General features: G+C 53.9%; 1 protein-coding gene across 2 annotated transcripts in view; it reads right to left on the bottom strand.

The window, feature by feature from the left end:
• Nucleotides 1–19802, bottom strand: part of OPHN1 (oligophrenin 1) — a 48553-nt gene extending 28751 nt beyond the window's left edge. The window contains exons 1-3 of one of the 2 annotated variants that reach the window (XM_039722622.1): nt 19584–19802; nt 5258–5353; nt 1134–1195 (exon numbers count right to left, since the gene is read on the bottom strand). In XM_039722622.1, the coding sequence (XP_039578556.1) occupies nt 1134–1195; nt 5258–5353; nt 19584–19737 (312 nt within the window). In that variant the 5' untranslated portion in view covers nt 19738–19802. The remainder of the gene's footprint in view (nt 1–1133; nt 1196–5257; nt 5354–19583) is intronic. The other variant, XM_039722623.1, reaches the window with a different exon arrangement.
• Nucleotides 19803–19808: the final 6 nt, after the last annotated feature.

Genomic DNA, 19808 nt, shown 5'->3' with positions numbered 1-19808 from the left:
AAAGGATGGGCTTCCCTTGCCAGGTTATCTGTCACAGAACAGCCAGGGAAAAGGGAAAGCCTGCCTCTTTCACTCCTGTCTCATGAGAGATGCTTTCCTGGATGGTGCTCTGCACACCTTTACCATGAATCCACAGGAAAGTGAACTCATCCCAGTTTGTACCACTGGCTCCAGCTCCAGGCTGGCACTGGGACCAGCCTGCTGTCTCCTCCCATCTCCACTTCCCTGTCAGGCTCTGCCCCACGCTCCGGGGAAGGGAGAGGGGAAGAGAAGGGGACAGGACACCACATAGCACAGCCCCTCAGGGAACTTAAAGCTGATGAACACAGTGAGGGAGCTGCTGTAAAACAGAACTGGTCCTACAAGTAGAAATAAAAAAACCTCAACTTTGAAAACTGGACAGTGCCTATAACCCCTGAAACAACACCTTCCACTGCCCTCCCCTGCCAAAGGAGCCACTATACCTGGGATGAAATTCATTATAAAGAAGTATCTCAGTGCTCTCCTGGTTTCCTGCTGTTCCTTGCCTGCCCATGGACCCTCTGGCCCAGCCTGGCAGGAGCTCCTGCTGCTGCACGAGGCAGGGGAAGGCAGAGCCAAGCAGCACATTCCTGGCATGCTGTAAGCTCTCCACCGAGCCTAACCTTCATGTTTTTCCTGGAATTAGGAGTGAAATGGGAAGCCAGCACTGGCTCTGGAGGAGCCCTGGAGAGCTGAGGGCACATGGCAGCAGGAAGCTGATGGCAGTGCATTGCACTGCAGGAGCTGGACCAGCACAGATGGGCTAGGGACACCTGCCTTCCTGCACCCAGCAAAAACTGAGCAAAAACACTTCTTATTCCTTAACCCTTGGTTTGTCCACAGAAGCAGCTGCTGAGCAGCCCCTCCAGCTGCAGGGCCTGGGGCTTTGTGTCTGTCTGTGCTGCCTGGGAGAACCACAGCCCCCCACACCTATTGCTGTGCCTGCCCATGCTCAGGGCCCACGGCCATGGCACCATGCACCAGATGAGTACAGAGCACATTCCCAGGGCTCTCACTGCTGAGAAGCCTGACACCGAGGCACAAGGTGCTGTGGCTGTGATTTGGCACTCAGCCATGTCAGGAATGACAGAGCCCAGCTCCCATCTCCTTACCATCATGGACCTCTCCAGCTCCACTTCATGCAGCAGCTCTGCAAACTCCTTAAAGGACTCGGCTGTAAGAAAAGAAGAGGCTGGTCAGTGCAGCTGGGATGTGGCACTGGAGTGTGTGACACACGTCAGTGGAGCTGGGATGTGGCACTGGAGTGTGTGACACACATCAGTGGAGCTGGGATGTGGCACTGGAGTGTGTGACACACGTCAGTGGAGCTGGGATGTGGCACTGGAGTGTGTGACACACATCAGTCACACATGTGACACTCCAATGTTGCTGCACCCCCATCATGGCCATCTAAAGGCTGGCAAAAAAACCAAGAGGTGTCTCCTTTTGGCAGAAACTGTGAGGCAATGCCAGGTGCAGGCTGGCCTTGAGGGGTATTTATATATGCAAGGGAGAGGAGTGAAGGCAATGAAAGAGTGAAGGCCCTGGGAAGGTAAGAGGATGTTAATTGGCTTTTATTAGTAATTGTGTTATAGAGATGGCAATACAGGTGGCAGAGAAGGGGCAAATGCAGGGAAAGGCCAAACAGGGGGAAGGGGAGCTGCCATCCCCAGGGCAGCAGGACAGGCCCTGTCACTTTGGGCAGGACAGGGCTGCCTGGACAGCTGCCAGCAGCACCAGGATGGGCCTGGCACCTCTGTCCCAGAAAGAGCTGCAGGTGCTTGCCAGGACCAGGACAAGTGTGTCAAATGAAAATGGCCTGGAATGACAAAGATCACACGCAGCACCAGGAGGCACAAAGTCCATGCACAGGAGGAAAGGCAGAAGGTGTAGACATGACACAGACACTGACACCACTCCCCAAAATGTCAGAAGTTAAACAAAAAGATCTCATTGATAATCAGTTGGAGTCCAACTACAATGAAAATAGCAGAAAACCTTTCCTTTAACAAACTGAAACAAGAATAATTCAGCTTGGGGAAATAAAAGAGTAGGTGGGAGTAGCTGACCCCACACCAAGGAGGAACATGCAGCTCCTCTCCGTGCCCATCAAAGGAGAACTTGGGAAGGGGTTGAATTTGTCCCATGGGAGGAAACCTCTCAGCAGCAGAGCATTGACAGTGCCAAGCCAAACTCCCATCTCTCTGGGCTGCAAGGCAAGGCTGGGCAAACACCTGCCCATGCAGGTAGTGTGGCTGTGTGCTGGCTGCCTGGGGCAACAACCTGATCACCCCAGTGTAGCTGGGAGCTACCTGGGAGTTTGATGGGGAAGTTTCCCACAGTGCCAGCCTGCTCAGCACAGCGTGGGACAGGTCTGGTGGGTCCCAGGTTCCTTCTTGCCCTGTGAACATCCCAGAGTGGTTCTGTGAGACCCCAGAGCTCTGCAGTTCAGACCTCCCTCCCTGCTGGGCAGGGCAGGGCAGCACATGAGGGGCACAGCAGGTGTACAGCAGTGCAGGCATAGGATTAGCTTTTCCCACAGGTCAGGGAGAGGGTGCTCCTGTGCTCCCTGTGCAAGCTGAGGGCTCTCTCCCCTCATCCACAGCAGCACCTTGGGAGAGGTACCTGTCCTAAAGCCCAGTGTAAGGATTCATTCTGCAGCTGCTCAGACACACAGAAGGGAGCAACTGCAGCCTCGTGACACGGGCCCTCAGCTGGCAGTGGCACAGCAGACCTTCCTGCTGAGTCAGGAGCTTCTGAGCTCTCCTCCAGTGAGGGCTCCAGCACCCAGCAATGCAGTGGCCCTACAGCTCATGGTGCTCACACCAGGGCCACATGTGGCTCCCCAGGATGATGGAGTGCATGGACACCAGGGGCCTGAGCCAGGAAAAGAATTATCACAGGGAGAAAGAATCCAGCTCCAAACTTACAGGGAATATGTCAGTGCCTAAAATGTTCCCTAGCTGTTTTTTCCCTTTGCTCTACAGGAAGAGCCCAGGAACATGTTTCCTGGCTCCAGTCACAGAACAGCCCACTGAGTTTGACCCTGCACCACACACAAGGCTCAGATCCTGCTGCCAGCACAGCCGTGCCTGGGGTTGATCTGTGCTGCTGGCCTGGGTCAGAATTTGCCAGTCCATGCAGGGCAGTGAAGAGCAGGGGGGTCACCAGCAGCCACAGCCTGCCCAGCCACACCTGGGAACTGACACCTGGAAACACCAGAGAGACTGCTGGGCAGCCAGAACCATCCCAGGAAGATCCTTACAGGATTCCAGGTTCCCATGCCTGGGAGAGAAGAACATGCCACCCCATTTCACTGCCCCCTCCATCTCTGCAGGAGCTGCTGATTTGGGTCCCGTGAGGCGACAGTGCAGGAGCTGCAGGAGGGAGCACAGGAGGGGCTGCAGCTGTGGGGTAACAGGGGTGCATCCATGACCTTTCACATCCCCAGGGAAAAGTGCTGCTCGTCAACCCAGTGTCCTGACTGCCACCTGCAGTGTCCCTGCTGCCACCCGCTCGGGTGCCAGGCTGCTCTGTGCCCACACAAGGAGAGAGCAGTGTGACTTACGCTCTATTTACAACCCAAACACGTTCTCTTGCAGCGCATAAGAAGTGCCTGTAAGTGCTCTGTTCACTCCCATATCCTGCACATGAAATGAGCTCTGCACTCCCACGCAGACCCTGGCACCCTGGCAGATGGAAGCTGCTCCGGAGACATCAACGCCCCACTGCTGTGTCAGGAATAAGGAAGCCTCAAGCCCTGCAGGCACACCAGGGCCTGGGTGGGAGGAAGAACACAGCCCAGGCTTCTTCACAGAGAAGCTGGGGACCTCTTCTTGAAAAAGCAAAACAAATACTCCCCAGCAAAACTGAAGGGAAACATGCTCCTTTCACCACAGAAAGTTTTACATCTGCTCTCTTGCTCTCCCTCATCCCACAATCCTTTTATTCAACCTCTGTCTTTCCCAGCAGCTTTGCTTGGTTGTTGGAGCTTTGTTCCTTCCAGCCAAGAGGAGGGACACTCCTTTCCTTGCATGGCTGTTTGCCTCAGACCCCTCAGCTCCCAGGAGGGGCATTTCCATGGCAGAATTCTCTCCTCCTGACCCGTGTGTGTTTGGAAGCTCAGCACCTCTGCTGCCATTAGATTTGGAGGCTGACTCATTTCCAGCAGGTTTCACCCAGAGACTTTCCACAAAGGAAACAAGCCTTGGAGGGGCGGGCTGCAGTCTGCTTCACGTGGCTTTAAATACAACAGCCCAAGGAACAGGCTCTACTTCCTTCCCCTTCTGACAGTGGCTGAGAGACCTGACACCAGCAATGTCACACTGCTGCCACTCTGCAACCCCTGCCTGACAAAAGCTGGAGTTCCTTTTTTCCCCTATGTGCAGCCCTCGGGAGCAGCCTGGAAAAGACCCTGTGCCTTGTGCCCCACCCCATGAATGCCCTGTGCTCCTGCCTGGACAATGCCCTGTGAGCCTGGGGGCAGCCCCAGCTCCTCAGCCCAGACAGGTTGCCCAAGTGTTTTGTCTGATGGGGCAGAGTCAGAACCTCGGGGCTGAGGATGCTCTGTTGTCCCTCCTGCAACCCCCTGTCACCCCGGCAGGGTCCACTGACCTGTTAAGCCAAGAGCAGATTCATGTGAAATGTGCAGGGTTTGGGGCATTAAGGCCTCCCAGGCTGTGGATGCTGAGTGACTCCCAGAGCTGTGCTGGGGGAGGGCAGGGATTTAACACAGCTCCAAGATCACTAATCTCCAAGCAGATGTGCAGGGAGCAGCCCTGCAAGGCTGCCCAGGGCACAGATGGCCATTGTTCTCCATTTGAGACACATCCAGCAACCCTTTTTCCCAGCAGTTTGCAGCCTGGTGCCTTTGCAGGGCAGCGTGGGGCAGTTTGTTCCTGCACAGCAAAGGCAGCTCTGGGAGCAGCACCCAGAGCTGGGCTCCACTGCAGCTCTGGGAAGAGGGGCTGGATGGGAGGTCAGCACCACACTGCCTCCTCCCAGCACCTGGCAGCATGGAGCAGGCCTGGAGCCATGGAAAAACCTCTGCAAATTATCCGCTGAATTGGGAATGTGAAACTCGACCCGTGACTGTTCAACTTCATAAAATAAGCTGTGGAAGAGCTGCCTGGAACCCAGCTCCTGAGGCTGCTTAAAAACCATCAGGCAGGCTAATTCCTAGAGAGGGAGACTGTTCCAATTACTGGAAGTCAGCTTCAAAAAGCAGAGAACTCACCAATATTGATCTCATCATCCGTTAGTGTGTCACCAATGAAGTCGAACTGGAAGGACTGCAGAGTCTGGGAGAACTTCTGCACTGCTGAGGAGTACCCTGGAAAAGGACAGAGCAATCAGCTGTGGGTTTCTGCAATTGTTCTACAAAGGCTTCATGTCCTAAGTATTTATCCTGAATGGAAAAAGATCATAGTAAGGTGGTTATGAAAATCCATAAGCATTGGGAATTTCAGTGCCGCAGAAAATGCTGCAGCATTAATAACCCTCAGAGGCTGCAGAGAGAATTGGATTTGGGTTTTTTCTCTCTCTGAAAAAACTTCTGCAGCACTAATGGATGCACCACACAGTACAATAACTGATCGATGGCCTTGTGTCCAGCACAGACAGGAAGGGACACTTCCCTGCAGGAAGACATTCAGGAGATATTCCAGGGCTCTCTGTGCACCAGCACAGCTCCTTGGAGCTCAGAGGCTGTCAGACAGGCTGGCCACTGTTCACAGAAATTGTTTCATAATATGGGAGAAAAATCTGTAGAGTCAGAAAATAAATGTGAGGAAAAAGGCAGCACTAAAAATAACTGTCCCTCTGTGGGGTCATGGACACAGACAGGCCCTGAGGGAAGGACAGTGCCACAGAGCACACAGCTGAGCCAGGGGCCTCAGCTGGGCACCCACACATGGCCCTGGGACCTGCTGCTCCTGCTGGTGAGGAACAGTCTGGGCTGGGAGCAAAGAAATTGCCTGATGTTTCCTGTGGCTCAGTCCAAATTATTTTTGGACCTTCCAGAGAAGTTTCTGGCCCAAAGGATGCTTTGTGTCTTTGCACCCTGTGTGGCTGCAGGACGTGTCTGGATGGCGTCTGCTGGCTTTGGCAGAGGGGCCCTGGGACGTGACAATGACACCAGTACAGAGCCTGACCAGGGCCAGCAGGGACAGCACACTCACTGGATTGACCACACCATCCTGCACAAAGCTACAATTCCTGAAATACAAACAGGAGGAGGCTGCACTTGCCTGACCTCAGAGAGTAGCATGTAGGCGACAAAAAGGAAAGCAAAGGAATAATGTTATCCTCTGATTTACATTGCTACTTCCCCTAATCTGGGACTCCAGCTATGGGCACAGTCCCAGGCTGGACTCCTTTGTGGCAGTGCACAGAGATGGCACTTTCAGAAATTCATGAAATTACAAGTGGGGAAGATGTGATGGCACAGACCTTATGGGCAACCAGCTCCCTCCTCTGCTTTGCCAAGCCAGCACCATGATTGTTGTATATAGGAACTTGGTGTACATGGATGGGGGTTTTTTTTTATTTGAAAATAAAGCTCATTACTGTGGTGGCAATCATGGGATGTTCTGAAATACTGCTGTGAAGGGGAGAGAAAAATTGGACAACACTGAAATGAATGTTGGGGGAAAGAAATCAAGTGGCCTGTGTGGGATACTGGCAGGTCCCCAGACTGCCCTGCTTCCCCTGTCCCCAGGTCAGGAGCTCCTGACCCTCCCCAAGGTCCCTGGGCAGGCAGGGGTGGGGGGACTGCCGGGTCCCCAGTGCAGGCTCAGAGTGCAGTCCCTGCTTCTCCCTCAAAAGCCTCGTTCAGCAGCCCTCGATGGGTCAAACCTTTGCTCCTGAATGGGCAGATTCAGGCCTGAATGTCGCTATTTAGCCCCAGCTGCCAGGGGCTGGAGCACGTAAATGGGTGAACTCTCTCACAGAACGATGTCATTGACTTGATGGAAAACCTCAGCAAATAATTCCCCCTCAGTCCCCCAGTGCTCGCTCAGGCCAGGCCGGAGGCTCATTCAGCCCTTGCTCAGGGGAATCTTTGTTCATGCCCTGCAAATCCCCTCACCGTCACCATCCCTGATGCTGCTGCGGCCTCATCCAGCCCCTCCCCTGCTGCTGGTCACCGGTGATTTTCAATCCCTCCTTCCCAACACCCCTCCCAGCCCACTGTGTGTTCTTGAGCCTCTCTAAAAGCATCTGTCTCTCTGTGTGTCCACCTGTCCCCTCCATGGGTGCTGGCTGGGGACAGGTGACAAGGCACCACAGGTCTCCATGGGTGGTACCTGGCAGGGATAGGGGGTCTCCATGTACCATGTGTCCCTGTCAGCCCAGAGGAGAAGGAGGGAGAGAGGGAGGGGGGTGTGAGCCCATACCCTGCGTGCTTGGCGGGCTCTGGAGGAGCTCCTAATGGAAACCAGGCTTCTCCAGACCAACACAACTCGATTCCCACACGTAGAGAGCCTTGGCTGAACATCGGCTCCTCACAGAGCTCCTGTGTGCATGCACAGGACAGCATCGCTGCTGCTGCGGCACTGCCACACTCTGGGGTGTGACAGGGACACAGCACGGGGCTCACTGACTGCTGGCACCATGGGACAGCTCTGGGGTGTGAGTAGGACACAGCACAGGGCTCACTGACTGCTGGCACTGTGGGACAGCCCTGGGGTGTCACTGGGACACAGCACGGGGTTCACTGACTGCTGGCACCATGGGAACAGAGGATGTCCCCACTCAGGGGCTGTGTCCCTGCAGGGCCCAGCACCAGGCCCTGAGGCAGAGAATTGGTGTCAGTGCTTGGAGACCCTCGATGGGACGTTGCCCCTTCCCTCGGTGGCACCCAAATGGCAGTGGTGACAGTGGTGACAACCCATCAGGAAGGCTTGGGGAGAAAGGGATAAGCCATGGCCACAGGAAAGAGGCTTGACCACAGGAAGGAGCCGTCAGGAAAAGATCTGCTGTGGAAAAACGGGGCTCCATCCCACGCTGGGAGAGATAAGTCTGTATTCTCCCTTGTTTTAACTGTCAGAAATGTTTTCCCCCCCAGTACAAACACTCGGTTGCCAAAGGCTGCTGCTCTGCACCCCCAGAGCCTGGCAGGAGGGAGAGGCAGCTGCAGGGCCTGTCCTGCTCCCCCAGCACCAGGACCCAAGGATCAAGCAACAGTGCCATGCTCCAAGCTGGAATATCCCTGCAAACAGCACGCCAAGGCTCAGCGCTACCCCACGGACCCTGCCTGCTCAGCCTGTTTCCATGGAAACACACCAAAATGAATTTGAACAGGAGTCCTGAAGGACTCCTCTCCCTTCCAGCGTCAGGAATCAAAGCCAAATTTCCCCATTTGTGGTTACAATAATTTACTCTCCTAGTCAAAATGAAGTTCCATCACTTCACAGAGTGGCCCCAGCCCGGCTGCAGGGCAGGAGTGGGGAGCACCAGTGCCAGCCATGCCAGCCTCAGGAGGTACACACAGAGCTCGGGCTGTATTTATGTGTGGATAAACACACCTCCAGAGCCAGCAGCTCTGGGAGGATGTGCCTCACAGCTTGCTCAGTAAGGACCTACAATTCGCACTTCAACCTTTGACAGCAACCACAGGTAACCAAAAACCACAAACAAAAAAGTGCTGCTACCACTGCAAAAGCCACAGGTCTCTGACAAAACACAAACACAAGCAGAGCCCCAAACCAGGCTGTGCTGCTGCTTTTTCCTCCAGTGCTCAGAACTTAAACCAGAAGGAAACCATGACCACAGGACAGAACCATGGGGGAACAGGGTGAACAGACACAGTCAGAGAATGGAGCATGGAGGTGCTGCTCAAGGGTCTGCAGTGCTCGAGGTGTCACAGGTGCACATCCTTAATTAGCTTTACTAATTACAACCCAGGTCACAGTCTGTGTGACTGCAATGGTCCTCTGTTCCCAAGAGAGGAAACCATGCCTCTGAGCACACAGAAACAGAAGTGGCTGTGACAACCAAGCAGTGACAACTATGGGGACCAGCAGGATCTCTGAGCCAGGACAGGAGGGCCCTGCCTGGGCTGCCTCATTTAACACCACAGGGACACAATGGGACACCAGGTGTGACACAAGTGCAAAAAACAACCTGATTTTTAGAAATAAACACTTTGAAAACCAACAGAACATCTCCAGCTGTGCAGAAGAGTGGGTGTGGAGGGTACACATCGCATTGGCCAGGGCCAGGCTGCCAGCACCCTCACCCCTGTTATCCACACCCAAACAGCCCTTGTTTATATGACACTCATTAGCTGTGCAGCAGCTGCTATACACAGCACCACTCTGCTTCTTCCTAGGAAACAGCCAGCTGGGAATTGCTGCTCCTCCAGAAGCTCAGGGGCAGAGCAAGCAGTGGGTTCAGCAGCCCTTTGGCTGCTCCCAGGGAGCAAATTAAGGAGGAAAAAGCAAAATAAAAATACCGCCCTTCAACCTCATCATCTCTGCAATCCTTGGCCAGTGACACTTTCAGCGCAAAGGCAGTCCTGAGTTTAATCTGATCCAGCTGAGCAGTGATGGGGCTGCAGCATCCCTGCCCTGTTCCTAGGAAGGGACAGGATGTCCCAGCCCACACTGGAAGGTGGGAAGCGACTTTCACTGGTCTCCCTGCCTGCACCTACGCATGGACAGCTCGGGGAAGAGCAGCCAGCAGAGATTTCCATGGGGAGAAAAGCAATTCCTGAGGTTCTGCATCTGCCCAACCCACAGACTGCAGTAGCAGAGCAACTCAGTCACAGCTTCAGCAAGCCATGAATAAAACCCATAAGGAATCAGCAGGGAAAACACAGCCAGGGTTTGATCGTGGCAGTGCAAATAACCAGAGCAAAGCTAAGTAGGAGCTCCATCTTTGCATTTTGCTTTCTTCTCCAGCTTGAAAACAGAACTATCAAAGCCTGCCACACACTTTCCTTTCAAATAAGTAAACAAAAGACAATTAAAGTTCACTCTGCCCTTTAACAAGGGCATTTTAAGACATGGAAATTTTTGGGTTGGGATCTCAACCCTGGAAATCCATTTTTGTCAGGGAAACATTGTAAGACCCTGGCCCACAGCAGCTGAGGACATACCTACATTTCCTACCAATGGCCCCTGTGGATGATTTTCTCCTCCCTGGTGGAGAGCTGTGCACAGCATACATACAGCATGAGAAATTCCACTTTTCCCAGCGTGCAGACATATGGCTATGATTCCTAAGGGGAAAATAATGTACCCATTGTTACCAACTCCCAGCAAAGAATTCCCCAGGGAGTTCCATCACTAAGGAGATGGAGCTGATCACCATCACCACCCTGAGGAGGAGGTTCTGGTCACAGTACCCAATCCACTGCCTCCCAGGAATTTTCTGTCCTTGCAGCAGAGTTTTAGGAGCCAACACACAAAATAAGTGGCCAAGGGGCCAGCCTCTACTCCAAGGTGTTGGATTTACACTGTGTGTACCACCTGCATGAAGCCCCTAGTCTCTGTTCCACAAAAATACCTCAGCCTGGAAAGCCATGAGCTCCCTCAGTGAGCCCAGATATGCCATCAAGATCAGGATTAATGAGTTCTGATGTATGGAACACTCCCAAATACTCCACAGCTGCTCACAGAAACATGTTAATTTTCTCAGATGAGAATAAAAATGTAACCTTCCAGTCAGCCTTCTAGGTAGTCCCAAATCCACACAGCATCCTGCAAGGAGTGCAGCCCTGTGGGTGCTGCACAGGGGAGAGATGCTCACCACCAGGGAATTGCAGTGGCCCAGGACAGGCAGTGCCTGGCACTGACCCAGGGCAAGCCGTCCGCAAGTGCTCCTGAAGGCTCTGTGGGGACTCAGAAATCCTGACACATTGGACAAAGGCCATTTTTCCCACACTGACACGGGTTTTCCACTTGCCAGGAGTAAGTGGCTAGCATGAACTGCTAAAAATAACTTGCTATATTTAGCAGTGCTTTACAAATCTCTTGTGAAGGAATTTACTGGATGTCTCACACTCTGTCACACATTTACCTCTCCTAGTCAGCCCTTCATTGACTGAGTTGTTCATAAGCTTCTCTTTCACAGCCAGTCCAGCCCAAGCTCCAGGCAACAGAGCAGGGCTGTGCTCCCAGTAAAAAGACATTTCTCAGTACCTCTCCCTAACCAGTGACCTTTTGCTCTGCTTTGTGGTTAGCTTGTGCTCTGCAAGTTGGTTAGCTGCCCTCTGGACCATCACCTCCACTCACACATCCCCCTCCCACTCTCCCCCTGCCCTCCACAGTTTCTGTTTCCTGTCCTAAACTTCAATCTTTTATTCTCATTAATTCTTCTCCTTGCCCAGCCAGCCTTGTGGGAAGTGCCCAAACGAGCTTGACAGGCTTATTTTCTTATTTACTGTTAAATTAAATACCCAAGGACCCAGACAGCAAGGTTTCACACTCATCATATAATTCTCACGCCTGCTTTATCTCCCTCATTGCCTGAAGAAAACCGGCTCTGCCGAACCTGCCATGCTCCAGATGAGCTGGCAAAGGTTACGAGGCTGCACCTTGAAGCTCAAGGCAGTTGAACACACAGAGGAGCTTCCCTGGATGCCTGGAGCACAAGGAGATCGTGGGTCTCCTCACCAATAGCTTGGAAGTTTGGCAACATATCAGCCCAAAACCCCACCAAAACACAAAGCAACCAAGCAAGACTGGAAGGACAACAAAGTTTTGGGGTATATTGGTCTGTTTTGGAGAAAATTGGGAGTGATGTACTCTGATCCTCCCTTGGATTAAGTTATCTAGCATCTTCTTCCTAAGACCTCCACAGTGACAGATCCATTGGTCAGAAGAGAAACATAAAGCAGAGCCACATTTCAAAGAAAAGACATGGAGCACACCATTCTCCCAGTGACACTCACTGGCTTGCACTGGTTTCCTAGAGAGCAGCATTTCAGGTTGTATGTTTAATATTTTTATAAGAGACAGTGTGTTGGATAAATTTTTTTAAATTATTTTTGCTTCTGCAACACAAGGGCAGCACAGGATGCTGCAGCACAGCCTCCTGCCTGCCCCAGCTCAGCCAGGGCACCCCTGCTCTCCCCACAGCAGCAAAACTCCTGCTGGCATCAGCACTTCCCTTAGTGCTCCTCAGGATGAGCCATGGGTAAAACTGCACTTTGGAAGCCTGAACTTCTCAGAGATTATTTGTTTCCCCTTTGCCATTTTGCTGGCCGTTCAAATCAACCTTGCAGCCCTGCAAAGCTGGAGGAGTTGCTTCAGCAAAACTGGAAAGAAACACAGGGCAGCCAGCCCAGAACACGTGGCCAGCTGAAATGGAAGTAAAGAAAAGATGAGCTGCCTTAGAAATCAGCAAAAGTGGTGAAATGCACAGTAAGAAATAATGCAACTGTTTTTTAAACAAATGTTCCTGGGGTTGCAGAGGCAAAAAAGAGTCACAAAGGACAAAACGCCATCACAGTTCTTGGTTCACCACAGACCAAGCCCAACCACAGGGCTGGTGCTGCCACACCTGCAGGAATTTCAGGCCAGCTGGTGTGCCAGTCTGACTGTCAGCACACCAGGGAATTGCTCAGCACTGCCCTGGAGCACAGTGAACCCGGGCGTAGGAGGGACAGCCACAGCTGGGGGACAGTGCCCTGCTCCGTGGGCACCGGTGCAGCTGCTGGAAGTGGAGGGCAGCTTCTGAGCTGGGCAGGGCTCCCAAACCCCACATGGGAGGCTCCAAGGGTGGCAGCACTCCCAGCTTTCCTGAAAACACAGAAGGTGATGGATGCCGGCCCCTGCAGCAGGGATGGCCAGGGGAGTGGTGGGGATGGTGCTGCCAGGTGAGCCCTGGGGATGGCAGTGCTGGGTGAGCTGTGGCTGTGGGTGACACGCTGGGGCTGAAGCCAAGCAGGCAGCCAGCTGGAAGCAGGGTGAGGCTGGCAGGCGGCTCTGGCTGCTGCACCTATTTTATATGCCTGTGTACATCACTGTCCCACAGAAGGCAGTCACTGGGGACAGGTCCTCGGGCTGGGGAATGAAGAACAGACTCTTTGAAAAATAAAAATACACCAAGCTGAGCCATGGAAAACAAACGGATTTTGCCCTCCCTTGGGAGGAGTGAGCTGTCAGCTGTCAGGGAGGGGCAGCAGCCGCTTCCCCAGGGGCACAGGAGAGCAGCAGCGATGCCAGCAGCGCTCCGGGCTCCGAGAGCAGCCGAGCCGGCTCCTGGCACGGAGCTCTGGCGTGAGCGGCACAGAGGGTGGGCGTGCTCCAGGATCCGCGGCTCCCCGCTGCACAGGCAGGACGGACACGGGGAAAACAAACATGAAAACAACGGACTCTTATCCGGGGCAGAGCACGAGCGATCCCCACGGAGACGTCTCATGATCTGCAGAGCCCTCACATGCAGCCCAGGCAGGGCAGGTTCCGACGGGCGCTCGCTCCAAGCCCGATGATTTCAGAGTTTCCTTCGATAAGGGCGCAGCGGGGCTGGGCAGGGGCCAGCTGAGTCACACAGCACAGGGAGGGATCGCCGCCGGCCCAGCAGCGATCCCGAGTGCTTCGGTGCGGGGAGGAACTCGCATCCCCCCGGATCCAGGCTGGGAGGTGATGCCAGTGTGGACGTGGCCTGTCCTGCACCAGCTGGCACCTCCCGGGAGGCTCCTTGGCACCAACAACCTGACCGACACCGGGGCAGCCTCACCAGCACACTCAGGGGGCTTTGCTGAGAGCTACCCCCACTCTGGGCACCTCTGCAAGGACTTGGGGGTCTGGGTTTGTGTTTCCACATCGAAGGGTCCCCCGATGATCTGCAAGTCACCAGTTCATCCTGTGATGGAACAGGTATAAATTGTGTCCCTTGTTCTCTGTTCTCACGGCTACAAGGTTTAGTAACATTAAAAAATCTATTATTGTTTTAAACATCCCCAGGCTCTTCAAAATCAGGCTTGGCTGGTGGGAACAGGCTAAAAAGGAGCAAGATCAGACTAACAGAGCAACTGACTTCTGGGCTGTACTTATATTTATAGACTTTATCTCAGGCTATTCTGCTGCTGTTATCATCACTTGAACAACTCATGACCGCATGTTCACCTGCATGGAGAATTCAGTGACAAGAAAGGACATGGGGCAGAGAACCATGTTTGAATGTGCCCCAGGAGAAAACAGCCAGCACGGCCTGGGATCACTGCTCCCAGTGCAGCAGCTCAGCTGGTGGCACTGGAGAGGCTGTGAGACATGACACAGTCCAGTGTGGACAATGCACCATCCCCAGAACAGAAACAAGGTTCCAGAAGCTTTCTCATTCACACGTGTCAGATCCTCAGACAGAAGCTTTATGTGTTTGGAAGATTCATTTAATGCTGAGTAAGGAAAAATAACTGCTGCCTCCTGAACGACTCCAGCAGTTCCAAAGCTGCTGCATTTTGGTGCTCAGTATCTGTAAATAGTGCTGACTGCTCACCAGAGGTTTTTTTCTATGAACCCACAGCTCTCCAAACCTCTGTGTTCCTGCCAGGCAGTGCCATGCAGCTCCCACAGCAGCACCTGCCCCTCTCTCCCTGGAGAATGGCCCAACCTGGCACTGCAGGCTCTCCCTGCAGCCCAGATCCATGGCTGGGCAGCCAGGGATCAGTGCCAGAGCCACGCTGCGTGGGCAGGAGGATGCAGCATGGCCAGGATGGGCCACAGGTGTCTGGCTGCCTGCTGCAGCAGAACAGAGCGGGCACAGCACTGGCACTCCTCTGAGACAGGCTGGCACCCTGCAGGACAGAAAAGCCTGGGATGCCACATCTGTAGTTATCAGTGTGCCACCAACGGCATTAGGAATAAAATATTCCAACAATACCTCAAGTAAAAAGCCAGAAAAGCTGAGTCCTCATACAGTGACTCAAGAGGAAACTCTTAGGTCAGCAGTAGTGCTGCTGTGAGCCGTGGGCTGTGAGACACACAGAGCATGGATAACACCCACATCCTCCCAGGGAAGGAGCCAGAAAAGGCAGCAGAAGATGGATGAAAAGCTCCCTGTATGCCTCATGTGCAGCACTAGAAAAAATATCCTTAAACACATGAAAACAATTTTGCCTTTTGTCCTGGCCCCTTGTGCTGCTGTACGCAGGCAAGTCCTTGGGAAGCATATCTGGGCTGGAAAAAGCCATCACAAAATATTGCACATTGATTTGTTTAAGCTGGGCCAAGGCTGGCCCAGAGTCCTCCCACCAGCCCCCGAGCTGGCAGAGACAGGGCTGGCTTCCACCCCTGCCCTGGGCTTCCTAAAACAAACCCAGGGCACACCTGGGCATGGATGGAGCAGCTGTAACCAGCAAGAGCCAAGGGGGGTGGCTGGGGAACCCAGGACCTCAGCAGGGAGGGAGTGAGGGACAAGGAGCCAGGCCTGGGGACATCATGGCACAGCCAAACCATCCCGTGCCCAGCCTGGCACCTCAGCCACTGGCAAAGCAAACCCAACAGAGACAACCTGCCCAGCCAGAGAGCTGCTCCGGGGGAGCAAAGCCCAGCAAACACATCCCTGAGCCCCAGAACACGGGTGGGATCTGCCTCGCAGCTGGATCTGGTAGATCCTGTGCCAGCCTCTCCTCTCTCCTGCCTGCACTGAGGATACAGCGCTGGCGCTGGGGGTGAGCTGGCTTTGGGGAGAGTTTTTGTTCTTTTTTCTGCTATTGTGTTTTAGTGTCTGGTTAAAGCGTGTCTGGTTTAGATTTACACCAACTGGGGCCCTCGTTCTGTGCTCAGAGCTCAGAGCCCAGGAGCTGCTCCATCAGCAGCTGTGGGCTGCAGAGACCCCCTGTGCCCAGCTGAGCTGAGGATGCCCGCAGGGTGCCGATGCTCCCAGGGAGAGCTGGGCTCTGGCTATGGGTGTGATGCCTTTTGAGACAGAGCTGGCAAGTTAGAGGACAATTTTACAAGTTACCAGCAGTAACTGGTGCCCTTACTGGCTGAAATCCCCAGTGAGGATGGGGAAGACCAGCAAGGAGCCAACAAGAGATCACATATTGCTGGAGGGAGTGATGTTTTCCAGCAGGTCATTTCCTCCTGCTCCTCACTGTCTCATGGCTCAGCTGTCTTTGTGGGACAGGACACTGTCACTGCAGCTGTGCCTCCCAGCAAAGCTGATGCTTGCCTGGAGAGCTGCAGCCTCTCCTCGTGTGGGATAGGATCTCTTCTTCCCCATGTTCCAGAGGAGCTTTAGGGTTGTTCAGACACATTCCCCAGGATCTGGCTATCATGCTGCAGGAACAGATTCCATTGTCCCCACAGCCTTCCCATGAACCAAGACATGGGGTTCTGGGGAACTGGGCAGACAGGCCACTCTGGGTGGCTTCAATCCCATTGAAATAACCTGTTCCAGTGCTTCAATCCCATTGAAATAACCTGTTCCAGTGCTTCAATCCCATTAAAATAACCTGTTCCAGTACTTCAATCCCATTAAAATAACCTGTTCCAATGCCACACTGCTTCCCACACTCCACAGCATTAAACCCCCAGGCACCACATCCAACAACAGCACAGAAACCTGTCCAGAACAGGTCTGCCATGCTGGGGGACACAAGAGTTCCCTGAGGGGACACCCAGTTCCCACACACAGCGCTGCAGGAATGATGATGATGATGATGATGATGATGATGATGATGATGATTCTTTTGTCACATTATCCTTCAGGATGAAGTGCTCACAGTACCTGGGGAGGCTGGGAACTGCCAGCACAGTCCCAGGCACTCTGCAGAGCTCCACGCTGGACAGAAATCAAGTGCAAAACCACATACAAAACATTTGCATGAGAACTCACAGCTCTTTGAGCTTGAAAGGACAATTTTTACCATCAAAGCACTCACAGGTACTAATGAGAAAAGCCTTCATCTGACATTTCTCCAACTCCATTTGATATTTAATTGGGAGAGAAGATCAAAGACCAGGGGAAATAGGTGATTTTGCATTATCATACACACAGCTGAGCACAGTAAGCAGGAGAGATTAAAGAAACCTACACAAAGCACAGAAAGAAACTGCTGTAAAGCAGCCATTCTTGCAGCCACAGTGATGCCATGGAGTCACAACCTGTGACACCCCAGTGGCCTAGAGCACATGCCCTGAGCAAAGCTCCTCTGTCACCAGTGCTGGCCATGGACAAGCTGCTGCTGGAGCTGAATCCCCAGTGCCCACATCAGGTCCTGATCCTGGCCAGCCCAGGGGATGGGCATGAAGGGACAGACACCTCCTTCTCCCTGCCTGACCAAGGACAGGCCACGGTGGTCTCAGCACTGCCAGTACAACGTGTGGGACCAGCACTGTCACTTGGCACTGCCAGTGACTCTCCATACTGCTGGCACAAAAAAACAAGGGACGCAGCCAACTTTACAGCAAAAATAATTTCCATTTCTGACTCAAAGTATTATTTTCTATTACTGTCTTTCACAACCAAGACTGTTACAAATGAACAATATTATTCTCTGCTTTAGTCAGTTTATTTCCCCACATGGCAATACCGAATACTTTGTCCCCTGGTGGTGTCCCAGGTAGTTGTGAGTCCTCAGCTGCTGGGGGATGTCAGTTGACAAGAGAAAGTACCACACTCAAAGGCTGCACTGGTAGGGCTGTGGCTGCAGGATGACTCTCCCCAGGATATGGTGGGCTGCAGGCCCCTCGAAGAGCTTCACCCCTGGAATTTTATTTTTTCCAGCTGGTGACACATCAGTTGGGTGGAGGGAATGGAACCAGTTTCCCTTAACCATGGAAGGCCAAAGGAGTTTAAAGCCCCCTAAAGCACCACCTTCATTCAGGTAACCTGGCCTGGACACTTCCAGGGCAGCTACAGCTTCCCTGGGCAACCTCTGCCAGGGCCTCACCACCCTCACAGGGAAGAATTTCTCTCTGTTTTTCCATCTAACTCTGCTCTCTTTCAGTGTGAAGCCATTCCCTGTTGTCCCATCACTCCATCCCTTGTCCAAAGTCCCTCTCCACCCTTCTTGTAGCCCTTTTCAGGTATTTCACCCTCTGTCCTCACTGGATCTCACTCTCCTGATGGGACCACCACTGCTTTTGCATCCCAGCAGCTGAGGGCACAGAGGGACTGTCCCCCCACCCTGTCAGGGGGCACAGAGAGACTGTCAGCCAGTGGCCAGTGAGCACCCCAGATTCCCACCCACAGCTCCACATGGGTAGGATTCAGAGATGTATATATTTTTTTAAGTTATCTGTTAACTAAACACAGGGAGCTGATGGAAGCCCAGGCAGGATGGGCCCCAGCACCTCCCTGGCAGCCTGCTGGGTCAGCTACAAAAACACCCCACAGTATTTCAGGCAAGAAATCCTCATCCCTGAGGGCTCTCAGTGCTGCCTGGGTGTGCTCTGCTTTCTTCTGCTTCTGCCCTTCCTCCCTGGCCAGTCTCCCTGGGCCGGGTCTGCTGACCCAGCGAAATCCCTCACATCCCTGTGTGCTACCAACACTGAAAAGGGAAATGGTTTTGAACAAAGTGATGAAGAAAAACATTTCCACTAGCAAGCAGGTTTGGTTTAATCCCTCTGATTTCCATTTTGTTGGGGTTTTTCTTTGCCCTGGACTGTGCAGATTTGAGTTTTTGTACCCACGTGAGGTCTCACAGCCCTGTGACGTCGGCAGTTTCAGTCACACCAGCTTTTGTCTCTGCTGCTTCCAGATGGGCAAACACGGGCTATTCCAGCCACAGCCTCGATAACAAGGAAGCTCTGAATTATTCTGAACAAAAGGGCAGCAGCTAAACCTATTAACACCAACTGAAACCAACCAGCTGGCAGGAAAACCGTGTGTGACCAGCGTGGATTGTCTGTGTCCCTCCACTGCCCCCATGGATGCTCTGGTGGCCTGGGCCTGGATTCTGCTGCATGGATAACGGCAGAGAATCCTGGAATCATCTGGACTGGAAAAGACCTCTAAGATCATGGAGTCCAGGGAGATGACACAGGGTAGGTGTGTATGAAGGGGGATCCACAGCTGTGGGGAGGGAAAACAAAAACAAATCTAAGCAGTCAGAAGGTCAGTGTCAAACACGTGGGACTCGGCGGTTTCAGATGACACAACCTGGCCCAGGTGCTCTGGTGATCTGTCAGCACTTCTGAACAGGCGACTCCCTCAAAGTCAACACTGAAATCGACATTTCGCTGGGAAAAATGCTCACCGTGATTTGAAGAATGACAGAACACCGACAACAAAGGGAGGGCTTCCAGCAGGGCGCTGCAGGGCCCCTCTCAGGGGATGGCCGAGGACGAACCCGCCCCGCTCCCCCCGCGCCCGGGAGATGCTCGGGGAATAACGGAGCACCTTCCCCGGGCGGCTGTCCCCAAACCAGCACATCCACGCTGCCAACGCTCGGCCGGTCCCGCCGCCGGTGTCAACCCAGCGGGACGGGGGACCCTGCGAGGGGACAGCAGCGGGGGTGGCACTGCAGGGACAGGGACACGCTCCGCGGAACGCCAGCCCTGCCGGAGCGATGCGGGGCACGGGCCCGAAGCGGCTCCAGCACGGGAACGGGACACCCCGCGGCGACCGGCCGAGCCCTGCCCGGACCCCCGCCCCGGCCCGCTCACCGCGGATGGCGGCGATGAGCGCGTTGCCGTCCTTGATCACCTCCTTGATGAACTTGTTGGTCCGCTCCAGCTCCTGCTCGTAGCACTTGAGGCGCTCTCGGAAGTCGGGGCTGTCCAGGTAGCAGTCGCTGAACTCCAGCGGCGGGTGCCCCATGGCCGCGCCTCGGCCCGGCTCCGCCGCGCTGCGCCTACGGAGCGCTGCCGCCGCCGCCCCGGGCGCCCCGC

Source organism: Passer montanus, unplaced genomic scaffold, assembly GCF_014805655.1.
Source record: "Passer montanus isolate IOZ18808 unplaced genomic scaffold, ASM1480565v1 scaffold49, whole genome shotgun sequence".
Taxonomy (NCBI): domain Eukaryota; kingdom Metazoa; phylum Chordata; class Aves; order Passeriformes; family Passeridae; genus Passer; species Passer montanus.
The sequence above is the reverse complement of the archived record's forward strand: the minus strand, read 5'-3'. Positions and strand labels throughout refer to the sequence as shown.